Here is an 18,530-nt window from a genome sequence, read left to right on the forward strand (position 1 = left end):
TTACACCATTAAATACTTCAAGTCGAAGTCAGATGTCAAATGTCATCAAATGTTATTTTTTTAGCTCAGTATTGCCTTGAAATTTATGCAATACTGAAAACTTAAAATTAATTAAACTTAAAACAATAATTCGAATTTGATGTTTAGTTAAGTTTTATATTTCGTTCAAATAGAATACTGCTTTTTTATTACACTTTAAAATGAAATATAATGTCATTGAATGAGTCCGTTTTATTAGATCTAGTTTTTATTCTTTAACTGAATAATATGCCAATATATATATATTTTAATAAATTAAATGCTATAGAAAGAACACTATAGCACATAGTGAGCACAGAGTTAGCAGCTTAGAAAAAAAGTATAAATCTCTAAATAGTTGAGTAAAATTTGGGAATATTCGGTTTTGAATAAAACAGACTTGATTCAAACAAATTTATGAATTACAGTACACAAAGCCATTGTTTTAAAATGTGATTCCAGCCAATGTCCTGCCCTTTTGTACTACACCAAAGTGTATTTCCTAAAGTGTTAAAAATCGGAATGTTATTGACATTTTAATAAAAAATTCGTCAAAAGCTACTTACCAAAGAAATGCACCACGAAGCCGTTGTTGTAGCCGTAGATGTTAGTGGCCGGATCGGACTGGAACTGGATGGTCACGTCAGCCATGGAGGTGTAGAGCTTGAATCTGGGGAGGGATCCACTGTACTGGCCCAGGATGTTGGCTGTAAGGTCATCACCATCGTAAAATGTCAATACGTCGTTCTTACCGAGGTGAAGTCTGCAAGAGGAGATACAAAACCACAGTTATTTAAGACCAGTACAGTGACCGTCTGCTTTACTGGACATCTCTACTTATTATTTCTACCCTCTGACCACTAGGTAGTGGACAATTTCAGATTGAAGCCCATATGGACAAAAACTAGCCCATTTATGTAATGTAAATGTGAGTTTGTGCCCCTGGCTTGGGTCATATCTTTGTTGCTTTATTAGGTAACCATCAAAAAAATATCCAGCCAAGAAGGTCATTTATTTTTACCTTTAAAGCTCTTAAAATTCAGTAAATAACCTAAACTGCCAGGGCTTTAAAAGCTAAAAATGTGTAAACATCTGGAATATAATCAAGAGGAAGATGGATGATCACAAGCCATCAAACCAAACTGAACTAATTGAATTTTTGCACCAGGAGTGTAAAGAATAAAGTTATCCAAAAGCAGTGTGTAAGACTGGTGGAGGAGAACATGATGCCAAGATGCATGAAAACTGATTAAAAACCAGGGTTATTCCACCAAATATTGATTTCTGAACTTAAAACTTAAAACTTTATGAATATGAACTTTGCTTTGCATTATTTGAGGTCTGTAAGCTCTGCGTCTTTTTTGTTCTTCCATCCATAACTGAAGTGGCCTTCTAATTTTCTGCAGAACTTTATATTGTAAAAAGAACATAAATAAAATGTATATTTGAAAAGAAAAGGGAAGTTTGGAAAGAATGCATGAAAGCGATGGAAATAATTCTGAGATAATTTTGAGATTGGTGCAAGGAAATGCCAATTTATGAAGCCTTTGTCTGTCGTAAAGCAGTACTGGAACAGATGGTGTTACTGCTGTTACTCTCTACTGCAGCCGCATTTACACACTTACACTCACACTTACACACACATTCACACTTTCATCATAATAACTAGAAAAAGACACAGAAACACAGATAACTCTGTAACTATTAAAAATAGTAGAAGTCTTTTCTTTAGAGAAATTACAGATTTACTGTTTCCTACACCTTCAAAAACTGGTACAGGAGTAGTCAGGTCTGGCTGACCCACATGGAAACAGCTTTAGCCTTTAGCTCAGCTTAACATGATTAGACTTAGTCTCTTCAGTTTCAGCCGTGTCTGCAAAAATAGGGCTGTTCTAACATTGTCAACTGGTAGTGAATGGTTTTCATTTTAATGTGAGCAAAAAATGTTTTGTTTTTTTTTTGGTTTGAACTCATTCTCTGAAAGTTCATAGTGTGTGGGTTATATAACATGAAAACAGACGGAATTAGATGAAGATAAAAACTTTACTTTTCCAGTCTGTTTACTTTGATGTCAACGATACCTCTATTCCAGCTATCCGGTCCCACTGAGATCTGAGCGAGAACACTAGGCGGGAAGGCTTTGTGCTGGATCTAAATCCAGAGCCACAACTTGAAATAAACACTGAATAATTCAGTTAAATCTTTCTGGCTAATGAATATGTAGAGTTCCGCGCCTGTATTTGCGTAATGGGAATAAAATGATCCATTTATGATAATGCTCCATTTTAGCCCCATTTGAGCAGCTTACTTTCACCAAGAAGGCAGCGATAGCTTCAAGCAGGCTCTCCAGTCATTAAGCAGCCTGTGTGGAATCGTCGGCTGTGTTTGGCGCGGTGTGTTGAGTCTCGGGGGCGAGCGTGGTCAGCGCCGATATATTCACACCGCCCCGGTTCAGAGTCATTTGCATTTTGATGAACTGCTTCAAAAGTTGAGGCTATTTGAACTGTTTACTTTTAAAAGCGGCCCACGTTTGCTCTGATAAACAGACCCGGCGATGCCATAATGCGCGCGAGGGCATCGGAGGGCCCGCATTCGCTGCTCCTTTACGCCACTTTGGAATAATTGTCTTTCAGTGTTTTCCCCGCAGCTACAAATGAACACTGTGTTTATTTGAACCTGCAGGGAAAATGATAATAAGCTGCGACAGAAATAGAAAGCACAGGGACTGAGAGAATTCACCGTTTGTGAGCTGATAATTAATCTATCCATCCTCCACACACACACACACACAACTCATTCAGCTGTAGGAGAAGAAAAGAAGAAAAGAGAAGCTTTAGAAAAGGTTCAGTTCAGCCTAATGAGAAATATAAAAATATAAAAAAATATAAAAAACAAAAAAATGTTTATTTTAGAACTCAATCTCTCTGAATTATATACTCAAACAAACAAGAGTAAATTAGCTTCACAAACAAGTTTGTGGTTAGCATGTTAGCTAAAGGCTAAAGTTTAAGCTAGTTAGTTTAAGTTAGTTAGTTCTGCATCTGAGCTTATAGTTGTTGTAGTGGTATAGTTTGCTTGAAGTTGCCACCTTAAATCATGGTTAATGTATTAGCTTAAGCTGATGTATAGTACATGAGTAAGCTTGAGGCTAATATGCTAGCTCATTAGTAGTGTGTTAACTTAAGGATGAATCATTGTTAGCTTAGAGTTACATAGTTAAAGGGGCACTAAACACACTGCTCCACTGACTCCACCCTCAGCTCAAATTTGAAAAATACTTACAAAATGGGAGGGGTAGTTTAGGAGGGACACTGGGTGATGTATGGGTTTAGGGGCAGGGCACAGATGGATCACACTGGCCAACCAGCACCTGGGTCTAATCTGGTCCACCAGTACCAGCACTGGTCGGCCAGCATGACCAGAATCACCAAAATTATAGGAAATATACTGTACACTATACACAATATACACTTTTTATCCTTGATAATTAAAGACAATTTTAATTAATCCAAAATAAACTACCAGAAAAAGGCTGGTCTAATGCTTGAAGTTTTTATATGTTAGCTCATAGCTTACACTTACCACATACTATTATACGTTATTTATTAAAATTAAGATTTATTTTATTAATATGTCTTATATTAAGGGGCGTCGAGTGGACTATGATTGGGAGACTGCTAGTTCGAATTCTGGTCATGCAGCTTGCCATTGGCTGCCGGAGCCCCAAAAGAGCACAGTTGGCCCTGCTCTCTCTGGGTGGGTAGATGGCACTCTTTCCCCTCATCACTCTAAAGGGTGATGTTAATCAGCACAATCAGGCATCTGTGAGCTGATGTATCGGAACCTGCGCTTTCCTCCGAAAGCACAAAAACATTCTTATATTACTAGACATATAGTTTAGTATTTATGGTATATGTGCAGCAAATCAGCATTAGTGAATAAGCTAAACTTCCACATACTATTTTAAAGTTAGTTATAGTGTACTTTTATAAAGTAGACTGTTCTAATAAACTGGAAAAAAGCAAATACATAATATATAAAGAGCTGATTCTGAGACCGCTTCTTCCCTCAGGCCATCAATTTTTCTTTTTATACCTGTACCTGTGTAATAATACACCTAAAAGTGTAATAATACTTTTACAAATAGTTTTCTAAAGTCAGTAATATTCTATTTCAACCCACCTACCTCCTAAACCCACAGAACAAGTTAATGTTAACATATGCTGATGAAAACTATGAAAGCACTCCAGATCATTAAAGTATTATGGAATGTAGTGTAGCTGTCACACACTGCAAAAAAACTAGCCTAAGCTAATGAATAGATAAGCAGGGGAGCAGCTCTCGGCCGCTTCTCCAGAACAGGCTCGTCGTGACAGGCGTCAGGAGAGGCAGAGGATGGCCCGTATTAATATTCACCACCAGCGAACCTGAAGAGCACTTTGGAGAAACTGATAGCAGCAGAAAAGCTCCATCCTCTTGTACCCATCAATCACACGTCTCTCAAATCCGTGCCACCGTTCACACGGCGCCACGACTGCATTTACATAAGCGAGTGCGTTCGGGTGTTTGAGGGACGGGCATCCCCCAGGACTCCAGAACTGGAAACGACAGAATTACGTCATAAAAAAATCATCAATTGTTCGTGTCATCAATGTACAGTATATAAGCCATATGAGTTTGAGCATCACTGCAGGAAAATACACAGATTAAAGTTTAAATTAATTACTTTCTGAATGCTTTAAATTCCACAATCAAAATATGAGCTCTAATATTTATATAGAGGGTTCCTACAAAAAACTTCCTAACACATTCGTAAGCATTGAATAACTTATTTGTAACAAGAAGCTGAAGAATAGAATGGTTAAGTAAAACTGTTTTAGATAGGTGGTTCCTATGGTGTTGCTAAGTGGAGGCTATGGGATTGCTATGGTGTTGATTAGTGCTTAAAATATGGGTGCCATGTTTGAGGTGGTTGATATGGTGTTGCCTAGTGGTGGTAAGGATGTTGTTAACTGGTTGCTAGGCAATTTATATGGTATCCCAGGTTTTTGCTATGGCGTCTCAGGTGGTTGCTAGGGTGTTGCCTAGTGGTGGCAAGGGTGTTGCTAAGTGGTTGCTAAGCAATTCATATGGTATCCCAGGTTTTCGCTAGTGTCTTAGGTGGTTGCTAGGATGTTGCTTAGTGGTGGCAAGGATGTTACTAAGTAGTTGCTAGGAAATGTATATGGTATCCTAAGGTTTTGCTTTAATGTGTAAGGTGGTTGCTTGAATGTTGCTAAGGGGTTGCATGGATGTTGCTAAGCAATTTATATGGTATCCCAGGTTTTTGCTATGGTGGCTCAGGTGGTTGCTAGGGTGTTGCCAAATGGTTGTTATGGTACCAAGTTTGGTTGGTTGGGTAATGCTAGTGCACCAAGAAATAAAAACGGTGCACAACCCATTTATTCCCATTAGAAAAAAAAACTATTTAAAAAATAATATAATCAGATCAAAGAATCTGGAATTGGAACGATACACGATGCAAAAATACAGCAGAAAAAAATGGACTGATCAAAAAAGGAGTTTTTTTCATGGTTTATACAGTTTAATAAAATATTTAATTATCATTTCTTTTTATAGAACATTTTAGATTTTAGTGGTTTATATTGGAGTTTATAATTATATATACATATATATATATATATATATATATATATATATATACATATATATATATATATATATATATATAATTTTATAGTCATAAGACATCTTATCATCTTGTGGATCCTGGCATTAGCTGTATATGATTACTCAAGTGATTTTGTGTATTTTATAAAGTGTCTGTGGCTTTACAAATCATTACTGCTGATTATGATTACATCACATGAAATAAATATATAAAACACATATATTCACTCAGGTACAGACTTATCCTCTCCTGAAACTGAACCTGTACAGACAGTGAATATATGTAGATATGGTCTGGCTGTCAAACCTCAGACTAAGCCTGCAGTAAAAACTTGTTTTTTTCACTGGTGAATCACGCAGGCTTTGTCATCATGCGCGTGCTACACGTGTGCGTGTGTATAACTGCACATGTACGTGCATACTGTTTCTAATCATTCGGATCGAATGGGCTTAAGCAGGTCTAATTAAACGGGACGTTGCCCTCAGGGCAGCAGCGCTGGAGTGGATCTGCGTGTCTTGGTCTGCTGCCTGCACGTCAGTGGACACATTTGGGCTTAACTAACTCTCCTAGCTCTCCCCGGAATACAAATGTGGACATGTGGAAGGAGCCAGAAAAACAGAGAGAGAGAGAGAGAGAGCTGGAGGAGTGGAGAAACAGAGAGACTGAGCCAGAGTTCCCTGCGGTGACGAGAAGAAAAACTAATCTATCCCTGTCCTCCAGCTCTCAGTACCTAGGCCATGTTGTTGATATATAATAAAACTAAAAAAATCTTCGCCTGGGAGACCCAAAGATATTAACAAACTTTTTTGGGAGTAAAACAACATAACAGATGTACGTGAGCTTTTGTTGGAATTAGTGCTGGACGATTCTGGCCTAAAAAAAAATTGTGATTTTTTTTACAAATAATCCAATTTTCGATTATAATCAATTTTCCCCCTACTAAAAGTCAAACTATACATGACATAAAAATGGTTCAAGGCTGAAACTATGTTTACCTGTTGGAAAAAAAGATTAAACAGATAAAATGTCTGTATGTATGTATGCTGGAATTTGACAAAAACATTGCTGAGGAGAACTAAAGTCACGGAGAAGAACAAATAAATCTCATTCGTAACATTCATAATATTAAAATTACACTTATATTGGCCAGTTTATCATAAACCCAAAGATTGTTTCTGATCTCTTGGTACATAATTTGTTTTAGCCACTCAGTGGTCAATTTCTGAACACAAAGCTGTTCTAAGACTGGATATTGTTTGGACCCAGTCCTAATCTAGAAATGAAAACACCAGACCTATTTTATGAGATTTCTTTTCCGTAAAGTTATGCATTACGCAACTGTCCAAATCAATGCAAGCTAAATGGATGCAAGCTAAAATGCTAGCCATCCTTAAACAATATAGTATGATTTGATCAAATACTACATAAAATTAATATAATGTATTTACTAGTGCATCTCAAAAAAATACGAAATATCCCTGAAAAGTTACTTTATTTCAGTAGTTCTGTTTAAAATATGGAAGTGATCTATTTTTAGCATTTGTTTCTTCTTTTATTGTTGATGATTATGGCACACAGCCAATGAAAACCCAAAAATCAGTGCCTCAGAAAATATATAGAATATTATATAAGACCAATTAGTACTTTTGGCAGTGTGGGCAGTGTGCCAGGTCCTGCTGGAAAATGAAATCTGCATCTCCATAAAAGCTGTCAAGTGCTGCAAGATTTTGTGGGAAAACAAAACTGCACTGACTTTAGACTTGATAATAAAACACAGTGGATCAACACCAGCAGATGACAGACATGTCTCTCCAAAGCATCACTGATCATCAGTAAATTTGACTTTTTATTTAGAAATCAAGAGATCAGAGTCTGGAGGAAGAGTGGAGAGACGCACAGTCCAAGAGGAGTATGGGGGGGTCATATTTTAGACCAAACAGGTAAAAGCTGCCACTGTACAGTATAAAGCTGCCACTTTACTAGAGAAAGGACCTGTTAGAGAACAGCTCTCTCAGCACTGCTTAGATTCAGTACCTTTCTTAAGACATTCTGAAATACCACCGAGCTGAAAAAAGCACTTGGCTGAGTGTGATGGCCCTCTCCACGTGTCCCTGAAGGACTCCAAAAGCAGGCTCGGCCTTGCCGGAACACGCTTTTAAAGAGATTGAATGAGGTCCCGAACAATAAAAAAATGAGGCTTTTCTGCTGATTTAACTCTCTTGCTTTTTAATTAGAAAAGTTAAGTATCGGTTTTTGAAATGCCAAAGAGTTGGCCTGCCTCCCAGCCAGCACAGGGTTTTAAAACCAGGGCTTATTAATCACCACGGCCGACAAAAATCTATTGCCCTCAGGGGCATAGCTCACACCCACCCGGCCCGGGCACGGGGCTTACTGCCAGCCCAGAGCCTGGCCAAGGAAGACAGATGGCAGCAGAGGAGTTTTAGCTTTTTTAGTGGCGTAGGCCACCCCAAGACTCATAGGGCCCTATATTACACCCCACCAACAGTCTATTTTCATGCCTTTTACCTGTGCCATTTAAATAGCAAAAGTGATTGTAAATATAATTACGTTAATGGACGTGGTGGTTTTCACATGAGGTGTTTTCAGGACATTTCTGGTGTATTGCTATCTTGGCAATAGAAAACCCAGGTGCTCCACTGACTAAAATGAACATAGACAGATGTCAAGAGTCAGACGTTCACTGCTATCTTGGCAATGATCGTACACAAACCCACAGCTCATGCCTGTTGGCATTGTTACACCCCCCAGGCGTGGGTAGGTAGTAGCAGTTATGTGACCCTGGGGTTAGCAGGGCCTGGATAGAATCTGGATGCAGGATACAGAGAAGACACGGTGAGACAGTGTTTTCAGTTTCAGGTCTCAGATTCATCTCTTTTCTTTATTCAACAACATACACAAACCAAATCACTTTAGTCTTTTTTTTCCTCTTTCTTTAGCAGTTTCACGAACACATTGCATATTTCTGCACTCCTCATACAGATCACACAGAAGATACTTAACCTTCTTAGTTACCCAAAACTCTGTATCTCACAATACATCTCTAGGTCCACATTACTGTTACCTTGATCAGCAAACCTCCTCAACACTGTTACTACAAAATATATATATATATATATATATATATATATATATATATATATATATATATATATATGTATATAAGAATATATAAAAAATATTACTTCATATTAATATATTTATATACGCATACATATACCAATACTCACACATTCTACATTAACACCCTTCATTACACAGTTATTAATTAACAAAATTCCATTAACTTGTACTAAGCACACTTTAACTCCATGTTAGTGCTTTTAATATCTCATTTTAAGTTGAGTTTTTTAAAACTTGTATCTGCTTAGAGTATTTTTAATTGACCAAAGTAATAAACGTGAACATAACTAAATAAAACAGGAATACTAATTAGAGAAATGTAAAACTGTAGCTTATTCAACTGTAATAAACCCCATGCTGTGGTTGGCAGAGGCTCTAGCTTCACCTAACAAAGCCAAACAGGCTCTTTAATAGAGAGTAGAATTAAACTGGACACTTTAGAAACACTTACTTCACCTACAGAGACTTAGTTTAGTTTTATATATACATATTTTTAATTAACTCAATTATTTATGTGTTTTTAACATACACAATGCGTGTTACTGAGTCAAAATGGCTGGTGCCGCTTAATACAGGCGCGAAATGGCGGCAGCAAGGCGCGTAATTACTTCAATGAGTTAACTAGTGTTAGCGGGAAGAAAATAGAGAACAATAGCGTCGGCCAGGTGTATAATTAGCAGGCCGCGGTAGCTAATGCTAGCGTCAGAGTAATAGGAAACAATAGCGTCGGCCAGGTGTATAATTAGCAGGCCGCGGTAGCTAATGCTAGTAGAACTACACGAGAAAATAGCGACAAACGGACACTATTACAGAGCGGAGATAACAAATACTACAGCGAAAACACACGAGAGATAGCGACGGACTGAAACACGGTTAAAGAGCGGGTATATCTCACGCCAGAGCGAGGGGAATAACAGCGGAGCGCCGGCTAGGCGCGGTTAGCGAGCGGCGGTGGCTAATGCTAACGGCGGAGAAATACAGCGAGAGCGCCGGCCAGGCGCGCAGTTAGTGGGCTGCGGGAGCTAACGCTGCCCGATGCTGAGCGTCCACCAACACACAGGACCATAGCGGCTCATATTACACACCGTAACACTTTCAAAGCTCAAATAACCCTATTATAGTGCTTTAGAAACATGTATACTTGCACAGTTTCACATATTTCCCCACCTGGATGCAGGATACAGAGAAGACACGGTGAGACAGTGTTTTCAGTTTCAGGTCTCAGATTCATCTGAGATCTGAAATAGCAATGCACCAATGTGGAATAACTCATCAATAACTCAATAACTCCATTTTAATGTGGAATAACTCATCACTTTACCAAAAGTCTGTGAAAAGCACTTATAAGTGTTCATTAGTTGTTATGTGCATTTACAGAACAATTTTGATTATAACATATAGCAGTTGTGAATGAACTCAACATCTATTAAGCTTTAGGAAACAGGTCTCACCAATAATGTTAAGAACAGCAAATGCAAACATATTATAATGCATTATATCGCTTTGTGATACAAAGCTTTATACTGTGGTGTTATAATGTTTTATGTTTGAGATTATAAACATTTATGTATAGTTAGAAAGGCTTATGTCAAGTGTTATAAAGCATTATGTATGCTTTGTGAAGCTTTATGAATGCATTTATAATGCTTTATAGATACCTGATTCATAGAAAGGGTTACCCAAAATGTTTTGTCCCAAAATACGGGACATCTGGCCACACTATAACAGTTCTGCTGACCAGTCAGGACCAGACTACACACAATCTGGCCCAGTCCAAGTTCATTCAACCCCATTCATCACCAAATTATCACATCAGGTCCTGCACCCCCCTAACCCTCCTAACCCCCCCTCCCTCCTGACTCCAGCTGGCCAGGTGTTGAGGCGAGCACCTGCACGCTCGGCCGGCGAGGCTGCATCTTAATGAGCGCCGGGCCGGCCCTCCTGTTTATGCTAAATCAATTAATCAGTCGTCATTATGCACACTGGTCCTGAGTAATTGCGGGCTGGCGAGCGCTGCGTAATGATAATGGGAGAGCGAAAGCGTTCTCATTAGTGGGGAGAAGTGGGCGACCACCCCTGTAATGAGCCCACCAGCACATGCGGCCCCCTCCCTCCAGCTGCGGCTCCTTTCACAGCTCCCATTCATTCACTGGGGAACAGAATGCGTGAGTGGGCTGATCTGTAGCCCCACATAGAGGCTTCCTGAGAAAAAAAATATGGAGCAGGTAGGAGCTTAAAAAAGGACACTTGCTGCTGTTCCTAGGCCTGCAATGCATACAGTATAACATACAACATAAAAAAAACTGATACAAGACATGATTAAAACAATTGAAGGAAATCTGTTATTTCATCAGTTCTGTAGTGAGTCTGAAGGTATGAGAAACAAATAAGCGGAATCAGCCTGAGAAACGAGTCTGAAAAGAAGAGAAAGAGTTCTGTGAGTGCTTCACCCCATGTTAAAATGTGTTAAAATCCATTATATTACAATATTTGTGGTATATCACAGTATTTAAAAATATATATATATATATTATTTTGCCGTTTTTTCATTATTTTTAAATGTTCTGCTTTGTAGATTAATACTACAGTCATGCGAACTTTAAAGAAAAGCATCTGGTAAACAAAAAAATTGTTAAACAAACCAGAAAATGCTTTATATATTAAATTATTATAGCTCAATAAATATGACCATGAGTTTCTCGTGTCAGTCTAAATGTTTAATAATATGTGATGTTATATCTAATTCTCTCCCATTTTTCTCCCAATTTAGCTAGGACTCTCTCTTTTCGAACTGCTGCTGATGCGGTAGCATTGCCGAGTAGGATCACAATGCTAACGCTCGGTGGAAAAGCGCAGCGACTCGGTTCTGATACATCAGCTCACAGACGCAGCCTTGAGCAGTGCTGATCAACATCACCCTAGGAGTGATGAGGGGAAATAGCGCCATCTACTGTACCCACTCAGAGAGAGCAAGACCAATTGTGCTCTCTCAGGGCTCCGGCAGCTGATGGCAAGCTACATGACCGGGATTCGAACCAGCATTTTCCCAAACATAGTGGCAGCTCTTTAGAACACTGGACCATTTGCATAATGTTTAATAATGTATTGTTTCTTCTCGTTTCTCTTCTCAATTAGACATTTACTGATGATGATTGTATAATACTCTGGTTAGGTATGAAGAAAAGAAACAGTGTGAAGAAGAAAAGCAGTAAAACAGTCATATAGAAAGGGATATGTCATACAGCCAGTGCTGCTCACGCTGCTCACCAAAGGCTGGTTTTGGGACGGAGCGTGTGCCCATCGAGGGCTTTCTGAGGAAACGTGACCCAGAGACAGAAACCCTGACCCCTCTCCATCTGCTCCAGTGATCTGCTCACCCTCAGCTTTCTGAGAATCTGCTATAGCAGCACTGATGAGCACTGAGGAATGTGTGTGTGTGTATTACTGTGTGACAGAGAACAGAGATCCCGTATCGAACGCAGTCATTAATGCTCACATGGTGGCCCATCCACAGGAAGAACGGCAGATGAACTCCGACAGTTTTCAGCACAACACACCCGAGGTGCAGCGTCTCCACGTAATGACGGAGCCGCGAGCGCGGAAAATAAATGCAAATGGGAAAACAAATCCTAATCAGAGGACTTAAATTATTTCCTAATTTGTGACAGAAAATCTGGGAGTGTTTTGTGTCTTAATAAAAAGTTTCCAAATCATTTTTCAATTAAGCAATAAAACAAAGCAAACAAAAGCTTCAAACTTTTATATAAAATTGTAAGCTACTAAATATACAGAATATAGTCAAATAGAGTGCCAGTCAAAATTAGATGTGTTTTTTTTTTATTAATATATATATATTTTTTTTACGATTTTCTACATTGTTAGTTAAATATTGAAGATATTAAGATATTATTGAAGTATTTTCTCAGTGTCTTGAAAGAAGGAGTTCCTGGAGGTGCTGAACAATAGTTGCTGCTTTTTCTTCATGCTGTGAAGCTCCAGCTCTTGGCTTTATTAATTAAATCACCTCAAGTCACCATCTCAGTTCATCAGATTTAGATCAGGGGGTTGGATAAGGTGGAGGACAAACACTATTTCAATGTTTACTACATAATTCCATATGTGTCCCTTAATCATTTTTATGTCTTTAATTTGAATCTACAATGTGGAAAATAAATTAAAGAAAGAAAGAAATAAAGAAAACATTAAATGAGAGGGTGTCCAAACTGTACAATAGCATACATTAGCATGTATATTTATTGAGTATTGTAATATTAAGCCTGTTTTATTACACTATGTAAGAACATAGGGTTCCAGAAGGTGATGAAAAGGGTTCTAAATGATTATTTGTGTTGGTACAATACTTTTACAGAACCAGAGGCCAGATTATAAAATCTACATGCTGCAGATTCATACTGGATATAAATATTTCCTTTGTTATTACTATCAAACTACTACCTTAACACTGTAAAAACTACACACACTGCAGAGTCATAATGGATTACAATAACTCTGCAGTTCTTACTGGCTTAGACTGTATAAACTCTATAGGCTACAGATTCATACTGGATTAGAACAATACCACTGCTTTAATATGTCAGACTGTAATATGTCTACACACACTGCAGATTCATACTGGATTCGAACAATACCACTGTTTTAATATATTAGACTGTAACAACTACACGCATTACAGATTTAACTGGATTCGAACAATACCACTGTTTTAATATATTAGACTGTAACAACTACACACATTGCAGATTCATACTGGAGTAGGACCACACCACTCTTATTGCCGTCACACTGTCAAAACAATACAAATTGTACATTCATACTTGTTTAAAATCACACCACCATGCCACACATTTATAAACTCCACACACACTGCAGATTCATACTGGATTACCACCAAGTCTGTAAATATCTTTAAAGTGGTTTTAAACGTCTACTGGTTAAACTAATCCACCTCAGGCAGGCCTTTAGAGCAGCTTCCCGCCTCGAAACTTTACTCATCGCTGATGTTCTTCAGGCCGCAGTGGAAAGAACTCTCTCTTTTTAAAAAGCTCAGAGATGATTCATCACAAGTCGTCCGTCTACGGTTCTCTGAGTGGGCTGTGATGCTGTTAACGCTGTTAAAGCAGAAAGCGATCTTTCATCCTCGGCCATTCGGATTTTCCTGGGCCAGTTTTGGTCGTTAGCCTCTAAAATTGAGCTTAGATGCTGGTCAAATTTCAGCAGCTCTAATGATCCCAGTCACTGAGCGCCTCTATATACTATATACGCGTGGGCGGTTCCTTAAGGCTCTGTGCCTTTCACTCCATCATCTAATTGCTTCTGCTGCAGACACACACACACACACAAAGACACACACACACAAAGACACACACAGACACACTCAGCAGTGGTGAAAGCCAACAGTGAGGTCATCAGCTGCGCCAAAAGGCCAAACACGCTTAATAGGTAAAAAAATAAGTGTAACAAATGAGGAGTGTGCTGGAGAGCTGCGTGCAGAGGAAGACAGGCACAGCAAATGTAACAGGACACACACACACACATACACACACACAAACACACACACACACACACTCATGCACTTTCATTAGCAGCCATTAGACAAAGCCTCCTGACAGAGAGATCAAGCTTGTTAGCACAGAATTAACAAGGCTACACTGGGTCTTCACTGCCAGGGCAAATTGTCCTCACACAGACACACACACACACACACACACACACACACATATTAGAAGAGGACTGCAGCTGACTCTCAGTGTGAGCTGCAGTCGCTGTAAGGCTTCCCACCACAGAGAATCACCAGCTGACCCGTCCATGCTCCACCTATTAGTGCTCTTTATTGTTGCTCCTGTTATGAAGCTTAATAAGACCCACATACACGTCAGATAAATCACATACACAACAACAAGCACATACTGTATATAGATCATAAATTATTGTACTACAATAATGTGAGAAATATTGGACACCCCATTAAAACTCTCAGTAATAACAGATGTAGTGATGGGACGTAATATACTGTATTTTTTGGACTATAAGTCGCACTTAAAACCCTTAAAACCCTTCCCAAAACATTGTCAGTGTGTCTTATGTATGAATTCTACCAGTCCGGTATTAAGAAGCAGTAAAGTCACTTTACTGAAGTACATGAAGTATATATAGTGTCCTGATTATGAGTATGATATAACTGTGTAGTTTGACTTTACCAAGACTGCAGGTCATTCAATCAGAGGGACATTATAATATGTATTAGATATCATGCATACTGGTGCAGCATACATTATTACTAGCAAATATAAGCAATACAACTATGTCAGATCTCTGATAGACATACAACAACAAAATGTATTTCTAAATAGTGGTTAATAGTTAAATATGTGTATAAATTTGATAATGTCCAAATCTCATTTGCTAATTCGTCTTGAACTCGTATCTGAATCTCTGACTCACACTTGGATGTCCAGCATGATTCTCTTGTCCTCCTCCACGTGGATGCCCCAGATGCAGTCCTGCCCTTTGTCATAGGCCTCGGGCCAGTTTGGGGACAGAACGACTCCGGCTGAATCTGTAATTTCTCCACTGCACACAGCTGCCAACACACACACACATACACACAATATATATATATACAATGAGCGAGAATACTACAGGGTAGAGTAGTGGGTAACAATACCACCTATCCATTTTAACAATAGGGTTTGATTTCCAGGCTGGGTAAAAAAAAATCACCAAAAAAAGCACCAATAATCAAATCAAATCAAATCTAATTAACACGGGTGTGAAGGTGAGTGAAAAATGTAGTTATATAAGGTAAATCACAATAGTAAAACATTAAATGCCGCATATTCACAAATTAATATAGTGTATTAATACATTGCACATTTAAAACAAACTTCCTTCCACTACCAGATCAGGAGAATCTCTCACTATATTTAATAAACTCCTGAAGACAGAGCTCTTCAAAGAGCTCTTACTCTCCTAACACCTCTAACTAACTACCTTCTACTACCAGATCAGGAGAATCTCTCACTATCTTTAATAAACTCCTGAAGACAGAGCTCTTCAAAGAGCACTTACTCTCCTAACACCTCTAACTAACTACCTTCTACTACCAGATCAGGAGAATCTCTCACTATTTTTAAGAAACTCCTGAAGACAGAGCTCTTCAAAGAGCACTTACTCTCCTAACACCTCTAACTAACTAACTACTTCGAACCTCATTTTCTTCTTCCCCTCCTTCACTCCTCTATCCTATTATTTCCCTTTGACCTCCTTTAGGCCCTATCTAAAGACGTTTTTACCTTTAACTTCTATTATGTTTGTACTTCACTAATGTAAATGTAAAATAAACAGATGTTTACAGGCATAGACTGAGATGTGTATTCCAATGTATTGTGACAAATTAGTGGGCAAAAAGCCTTTGGTTTGGTGAGTGTGATGAACTATGTAAGACGGGTGCTACTGACTGTTCAGCAGCCTGATGGCCTGGGGGAAGAAGCTAAGTTTGACCCGCCCCTGCTTTAGAATGCCTGTGATTTTAACCCTTTACTCTGTGTGTTGTTTTATGACTATGTATTCCCCAGCCCACATCAGTCCGATTTGATTGCTCTTTATATTAAGCTTTACTACTAACTCATTTCTGTATGTTGTTAGGTACTTACCCCGGCAGGCTGGCTCTGTCTCGTTCCACTGAGGGTTCTCAGGGTCCACACACTCTATGGTGACCGAGCCCTGCTCCAGAGTGTATCCCGGCTCACAGGAGAACTCCACCACTGTGCCTGGTCCATACGACAGATCACTGCTGGAGAAGTTCCCATACTTCACAAAGGGCTTGTAGCAGGTGCCCTTCGCAAAGGCTGAAAAACACATATTTAAAATCTCAGGCCTTAAATTCCAAACCATTTCCAAGCATTTAGAAACTTAAAAAAAAATCACAAAGCAAAGTTACTGGAGTCTTGTATAGGTCTTGTGCCTATGCTGTTGTAACCTGATGTTCAGAAGAATGAAGCTCATGACTCAGTCAGTAAGGTACCTTCATATCGAACGGCGATTCCAGTGCAGGTCCCCGTCTCGTCCGTGGTGAACTCCACAAACAGGTACCTGCCTGTGCTGACCACTCCTTCATTAGGAAGATACTCCACTTCATAGGAGTCGTATACGGGTGGCGAGTCGATGTTGTTCCCGTTCTTGATCAGGAGCCTGCAGAAAAGATAAAAACAACAAAACATCACTGGAGTGAGTTCAGAATTGTTCAAAACAACTAAAGTGAAGATCAAAAAAAAAAGAAAGCAGAGGCTTTTAAGTCGAGCTTTTCGTCAGCGGAGGAAGGCTCAGTGGTGGAGCGGCTTCATTAAAGAGCCATTTGTTAGCGCAGCCTTGAGACACGGCAGTTACAGTACAAAAATGTAATTAAATCTCCACTTCCCATATCTCTGCCGCGGCCTCTGTAGTCGCTCCATTAATTTGCATGTGGGGATGCTCTTAATTATGCAGAATGACACGGAGTGGCTTGGATTCCACAGATGGAGCATCGGAGGCTTTGAGGCACTTTGTTCTATGTGTGTGTGTGTGTGCACTCAAGTGTGCGAGTGCGGGGTTCAGGGCTGTACCCTTGGCAGAGGCGCGTGCCAGGCAGAATGCGTCCTACAATTGGGCGCTGTCCAGGTTAATGATCTAACAGCCTGGGATCTGTTGTGTAATTAGGCTGCCTTTACAAGCTCTCGTTTCCCACTTGCAATGTCGAATTTGTGAACTCATCGCAATCGTGGCTGGCTAGTTAGCTAGGCTGTCTCTTAAAGGGGTCCTAGAACGGAAAACTGTATTTGTTTGGCATAGTTCAATAATCAGAGTTCGTTATATACACAATAATGTAGCTAATTCAATGTTTAGGGTTTACAGCTATATAATGTAAAAATAATTTGTTTTTTTTTTATGCAGCAAAAAAGGCATTGGTACCTTTAATATCCCACTCATTCAGCTCCTTGTCAGCTGTTCATCCTCCACCACATATGATGCCACAACACAAGGACGGTGAAGACTAGCACACGCCTCCTCCGATACATGTGAAGTCAGACTCCACCTCTTTTCAAACTGCTGTTGATGCATCATTAACGAGTAGCATCACAGCGCTAACGCTCGGAGGAATGTGCAGCGACTCAGTTCTGATACATTAGCTCACAGATGCCTTGTTCTGATTGATATCACCCTAGGAGTGATGAAGGGAAGGAGTAGGATGGAAGGGAAGGGGGGCAATTTGTGCTCTCTCAGGGCTCCAGCAGCTGATGGCAAGCAGCATGACCGGGATTCGAACCAGCGACCTCTTAATCATAGTGGCAGTGCTTTAGACTTCTGGTTGACTCAACTTATTGTTAAAACTTTGATGCTGATACTTTTGCTAAGGCATTTTGCTCCATCATCTTGATAAAATAGTGAATTTGTTTGTAGTGTACTCACAACAGAGCTCTAAAGAGTGTCCTTAACCAGCACTTACCTGTCGTCATCCTCGGCCAGGGCCACTTTCTCAAAGTGGACGTGCAGCCTGTGGCCCTCAGGGGCCTGCAGCACCCAGTGGCAGGTGAGGTTGTTACTGTAGTTGCCTGGAAAGCCGGGCGAGACAATGCGGCCCAGCGTGGCATTTTTCACCATTCCTCCACAAGCAGCTGACAAACAGAGTATACAGGAAGAAGAG

At 39.5% G+C, this 18,530-nt stretch overlaps 1 protein-coding gene and 1 long non-coding RNA gene across 6 annotated transcripts in view; both read right to left on the reverse strand.

The window, feature by feature from the left end:
- Positions 1-18,530, reverse strand: part of sez6a (seizure related 6 homolog a) — a 199,334-nt gene that overhangs the window by 14,718 nt on the left and 166,086 nt on the right. For all 5 annotated transcript variants that reach the window (XR_007427450.1, XM_049468800.1, XM_049468799.1 and 2 more), the window contains exons 6-10: positions 18,333-18,501; positions 16,875-17,041; positions 16,504-16,698; positions 15,293-15,431; positions 585-781 (exon numbers count right to left, since the gene is read on the reverse strand). Coding sequence is in view for 4 of the 5 variants with exons in the window: in XM_049468800.1 (XP_049324757.1) it covers positions 585-781; positions 15,293-15,431; positions 16,504-16,698; positions 16,875-17,041; positions 18,333-18,501 (867 nt within the window). In the remaining variant the exon portion in view is untranslated. The remainder of the gene's footprint in view (positions 1-584; positions 782-15,292; positions 15,432-16,503; positions 16,699-16,874; positions 17,042-18,332; positions 18,502-18,530) is intronic.
- LOC111195009 (uncharacterized) lies at positions 8,554-11,290 on the reverse strand. The gene is made up of 2 exons (XR_007427451.1): positions 9,998-11,290; positions 8,554-8,801 (listed from the first exon to the last, which is right to left on the reverse strand). It is a non-coding gene; the product is annotated as an uncharacterized LOC111195009 (long non-coding RNA).

The sequence above is a fragment of the Astyanax mexicanus genome, chromosome 20, assembly GCF_023375975.1.
Source record: "Astyanax mexicanus isolate ESR-SI-001 chromosome 20, AstMex3_surface, whole genome shotgun sequence".
In the NCBI taxonomy this organism is placed as follows: Eukaryota; Metazoa; Chordata; class Actinopteri; order Characiformes; family Acestrorhamphidae; genus Astyanax; species Astyanax mexicanus.